Source organism: Manis javanica, chromosome 4, assembly GCF_040802235.1.
Source record: "Manis javanica isolate MJ-LG chromosome 4, MJ_LKY, whole genome shotgun sequence".
Classification (NCBI taxonomy): Eukaryota; Metazoa; Chordata; class Mammalia; order Pholidota; family Manidae; genus Manis; species Manis javanica.
This window is the reverse complement of record NC_133159.1, coordinates 107,360,023-107,365,462: the sequence shown is the minus strand read 5'-3', so window position 1 is coordinate 107,365,462 and position 5,440 is coordinate 107,360,023. Positions and strand designations below refer to the sequence as shown.

The window sequence follows — 5,440 nt, the reverse complement described above, 5'->3', positions numbered from 1 at the left end:
AGGAAGAAAGGGAGAGAAGCAGATTATCCATAAAGCCCTTCCCATTTCCCTATTTCTAAAACAGATTCCAAATTTGCCTCCTCTAGGAAGTCTACCCAGAATAAAACCTTCACTCCATTATTCTTTATATCTTCTTTTCTTATATCTAGTTGATCAGAATTTGGTGAACACAATTAGTTAGATCAGTGGTTCTTAAGTGGAGACAATTTTGTTCCCAAGGGGACATTTGACGGTATTTAGAAATATATTTGGCTGTCATAACTGGTAGGTGTGCTCCTGGCCAGGGAAGCTGATAAACGTAATTATAATGCACAAGGCAGTTCACACAACAACAAAGAGTTATCTGGTCCGAAGTGTCAACCCTAGGTTAGATGATACAGTCAAGGTCATAGGTGGAAATCTGTCCTGGCTACTTGGTCTGGCTCTGATTCTTAACTCTGGTCAGAAAAACCAGTAAATACTGTAACAATGCTCAACACAAATCCACCGTCAGTAAAGAAAAACAACCCGAAGTATATATACATTCAAAGTGTCACAAAGTAGCACCTGCATATATGACAGTTAGCATGTCAGCATGTACGTGGTTTGACTAAACACATTAGCAATATGACAAAGTACATAAAACCCCCAAGAAAATGAGTCTTACTTTTGTAAATCATCTCATAAATGCCAATCCATGATTTACATGAGAAAAATATTTTATGAATGATGCTTAAAAGTTTTCTTTAGTTACTGAAAAATCCACAGAAAGATAAACGGGCCTACAATCTCACTAACCAGACAACTGGCTAACTTCTTAGAAGACTACAAATAGATGCAATAATGAGTACAGAAGGTACAAAATGAAAATTCAAGGCTTCCTTTCTGTGCCCCTGCTTCCTACTCCCTAGTCCTTCTTCCATGGGAATTTTTTAATATCTGACTAGTTTTCTCAGAACTCCCAGCTGCCTCATCCCATCATATTAACTAATCTTAATAATTTAAGACAAAGTGTAAAGGTAAATATTTTGGGAAAGGTTCATATAAATAAATGTGACTTTTAATCACCACTGTACATCACCTACAGCATAGGTTCTTTCTCTTCACAAGGGTGTTTCAGCATCAATTATAATTCATTTGTAATATTTTCATGTATTGGTTTTTAGGGATTGATTCTGAGGCCTTTCACGTATATACTGATTTCCTTTCTATCAAACAGGAAATTTCCAGAGCAAAGTATCTAATCTGTGTCCTTTCTTTAACATGAAGAAGCACTTAGCTCAATACACATTTACCTGACTGACCGCTGACTTTGACTGCAATCAGACCATACACTTGGACCAGAAGCTACAAGCCGAACCCCTCCACTTGGCTGCCTATGGGTGCAGAGCAGAGGGAAGAACACAGGAAAGAAAGTACTCACTGACCTGCCTGTTCCAAGGCAACCAGCATGGACTGTTCAATGAGGTCTCTCTCTATGAAGCTGCGGAAGTCTTCATTATACACAGTGAGATCTGGAAGCTGGAAGGCACAGATGGGCATTTCCAGGGGGTGCTCACTGCTTCCCCCACCCCCACCATTGGAGGAGACATGAGACCGGGCCAGGGAAACAATGCTGGAACTGGCGTGGGAGATGCCCCTAGACAGGCGTTTCTCTGCAAGGAGAAATGGAGTCACCTTAGAACATACGGAGCCCACTCAGAGAACTTCCCACTCACGTAGCAATAGTTACCTCTTCACAAAGGTTACCTCTTTCAGTCAGGAGAAACTGTGAGCCTAACAGGCTGCCAATTTCACAACCCTCTTTCTCAAGCCAAATACCACCGGAGAAATATAATAAGTGGTATTGTTGCAGGCATTCACATTAACACCAAATCTACATCTCTGTTTCTACCCTTTATGGAATTTGTCTGAACTTCTTCCCATGACTCTGTCCTTCCACTTCCATTTCCCAATGTAATGGGAATCCATTCATTTGGCAACTTGGTCGTTTGATGGGAGGAGGAGGAAAAGTGAATAGGATTTCATTTGGCTAACCTGAGTCAACTAATCTCTCTGATAATTTGTAGGCTCTTAAAAAAATGTAGAAAAAGATTTCCATTATAGAAAATTAATGACAAATCTTACACATTCAAAAAATTTTTTATCAACCATCTGTAACATCTTATTTACATTATTTCCTACAACTTTTCTCCATGTTCATGTTTATCAGAAATGTATAGGTATAGTCAATGCTTACTTTAACATGCTATAGAAGAAGACAGTAATGCAGATAGTGTACCAAATTTCACTTTGTTTTGAATACACACTTAAAATTCCCTGGCAGATATTCCACTGTGATCATAATTTGTTCAGTGTAGTATTACAATTCACTGGCATGGCTTGAGTTATATGAAAATTATCAAAGGAGCTAAAAATCTTAATCCAATATTTGCCACAGATGATACACAAAGTAAGTCAGGAGGTATATTAGATTATTTTACAGTGATATAATTTTTTAAACTCTTTCTTTTTAGGAATTTAAAAAGTACTATCTGCCCATGATGAAAAATCAAAATACAGCTGACCCTTGGACAATGCAGGGCATAGGGAAGCCAACCTCTTGCACAGTTGAAAATCTGCACATAACTTTTGACTCCCTGAAAACTTACTAAAAGCATACTGATAACCTAAACAGTCAATTAACACATATTTTGTTATGTTACATGTATTACATTCCGTATTCTTACAATAAAGTAAACTAGAGAAAATAAAATGTTTTTTGAAATTGTTACAAATCCCCGAAAAAGTTTTTCAATATATTTACTGAAAAAAATCCATGTAAGTAGATGGAGCTGGAGGACATTATGCTCAGTGAAATAAGCCAGGCAGAGAAAGACAAATGCCAAATGATTTCCTTTATTTGTGGAGTATAAAAACAAAGCAAAACTGAAGGAACAAAATAGCAGCAGACTCAGAGACTCCAAGAAGGAACTAATGGTTACCAAAGGGGAGGGGTGGGGGAGGGTGGGTGGGGAGGGAGGGAGAAGGGTACTGATTGGCACACATGGTGTAGGGGGTCACGGGGAAAACAGTGTAGCACAGAGAAGGGACATAGTGACTGTATGGCATCTTACTACACAGACGGACAGTGACTGCATTGGGGTATGGGTGGGGACTTGATAATATGGGTAAATGTAGTAACCACATTGTTTTTTCATGCGAAACCTTCGTAAGAGTGTATATTAATAACACCTTAATAAAAAATTAAAAAAAAAAATACATGTAAGTTGATCCAAGCAGTTCAAATTCCTGCAGTTCTAGAGTGAACTGTACTATTAAGAGGTATAAAGTGTTACAAAGAAATCTCCCTCTCATTCAAAATTCTTTATCCCTTCCCCAGAGGAAACTTCTGTATCCTAGAATTTTCTATCCCCACAGAAGCACATATAGTTTTTAAAATCATTTTAGGACCATAAACAGGAGCACAATATATAAACTGTATATAAACTTTTATATATACTGTACTACATCTTACCTTGCTCAATAGATTTCTCCAAAACAACACATCGCGTTCTACCTAATTCTTTCTAATGGCTCCAGGGTAGTCCACAATATGGATGATTATAATTTATTTAACTACTCCTCTACTAATAGACACTAAAAGTTGTTTTCAAGCTTTAACATCAAGCTATACACTACATATATGTATGTATCTATGTATGTACGTATGTATGTATTTAAGTATATATATCACACACCCACATGCATACATATATGATAAATTCCTAGAATGAAATTGCTGAATCAGACCATATATGCATTTTTAAGCTTTGATAAATACTAACGAAATGCCCTCCACCGAAGTAGATGGTGGTGACTCTGAATTCTACCTTTATCTCAACAATTAGATTGTCATCCTCCCTCCTCTATTCCTTTCACAGTATCTGAGGAAGGCCTTTATCCAGGCTGGCACTCAAGATGCAGAGAGACAGTAAAGGGCTTCAGCATCTGAACAGATGAGGCCACTGCCCATCAGTTTGGCTGGGGAGAAGGGTGGGGAGAAGGGTGAGGAACAGAATCCTCTCCAACAGATCCCCAAACCCTGTGCCTCCTTTTAGCAGTCCTTCCTTCCCTTTCTACTTTGTACACAGAAACATGCCTCAGCTCCCCCAGTACCTTGAACGATGTCATCCTGCCGCTGGAGGGTGGGCCGGGGAAGGTGAGTGGTCTCTCTGTCAGGAAACCCTTTCTCAGGGGCTCTCGACCCACCACTCCCTTCACTAAAGGGTGGGGACAGGTTCTCAGCATGTACTTGACGTAGCTGTTCAAAATCACTGAGGGCAGCGCTCACATCCCAATTCTTTCCTGTCAGGAGACAAATCACAAAGTTAACTGGGCACCCGGGTACAGGGAAACTGACGAAAGACACAGAACAACCACTCTAACCATTGGACCAAAACTAGCAAGCATATACTTGTGTACAGTTCAGTCATTCTTTATCCTTACCCTGCTGCTTTAATTTTCTTCAGAGCACTTCATTCTGAAATACCACAATTTCTTTATTATTGTCTATTTCCTAAGTTCCATGAGCATAGAAACTTTGTGTCCCTCAACTGAAAGAGCCCTCAAAGACCTAGTAACCTTCCTCTATTTCTTTCACAGTATCCGAAGAAGGCCTTTATACAGGATTATACTCAAGATGCAGAGAGACAGTGAGGGGCTCCAGCACCTGGACAGATTTTACAGATAAAGGAAGTGAAGCCTAAAGAAGTAGAGTGACTTGGCTAAAGCCAAAGCTAGTTTGCACCACAGCCAGCAGGACTCAAGCCCAGGTCTCCCAGTTCTGAGGTCCAGAGCGTTCTTAGCCATCTACTGCTCTAGGGTGTTTTAAATGACCTGAAGTTACATAACAAAGTTATAGGTTTGTGCATTTTTCTGAAGAAAGAGCTGATAGTTGTCATCAGATTGTCAAAGGATATTGTTAACTCCCCCCATATTTAAGAATCACTACTCTATTGAAGAAAAGACCTTAAATGGTACATTTGTCATAATGTTTTTCTGTTGCCTTCACCCTTGTGAAGAGAAACGTAATAAATGTTTCTACAAAGGCCCCCATTATGTTAAATTATTCAACAAATAACATATTGCATAATTGTTCACATTTCATGTTCTATTCCATTTGCCACCACCTTAATTCAGCTCCTATCACCTAGTGTCCCACCTCCAATCCACCCTAAAGAATCTTTCTAAACACAGTTCTCACCATTTCAGTTCCAAAACTGCAATCTTTAATGGCTTACCACTACGTACAGAATAAAACCTAGGCTCCTCTGGCCTGACCCTCAAGGTTTTCTATGACCTGGCCTTTCCAGCCTTTCTCTGAGCTTCAATGTCCCTGGCTATGAAAGGGGAGATAACACTATAGGGCTGTTATGAAGATTAAACAAATTAAAAGTACTTAGAGCAATGCTTGGTACAC

The 5,440-nt window shown here is 39.3% G+C and overlaps 1 protein-coding gene across 3 annotated transcripts in view; it reads right to left on the bottom strand.

The window, feature by feature from the left end:
• The window catches only part of OTUD7B (OTU deubiquitinase 7B), a 59,131-nt gene that overhangs the window by 13,235 nt on the left and 40,456 nt on the right, over positions 1-5,440 (bottom strand). For all 3 annotated transcript variants that reach the window (XM_073234561.1, XM_017671636.3, XM_017671635.3), the window contains 2 exons: positions 4,138-4,326; positions 1,407-1,634 (listed from right to left, as the gene is read on the bottom strand). In XM_073234561.1, coding sequence (XP_073090662.1) covers positions 1,407-1,634; positions 4,138-4,326 — 417 coding nt within the window. The remainder of the gene's footprint in view (positions 1-1,406; positions 1,635-4,137; positions 4,327-5,440) is intronic.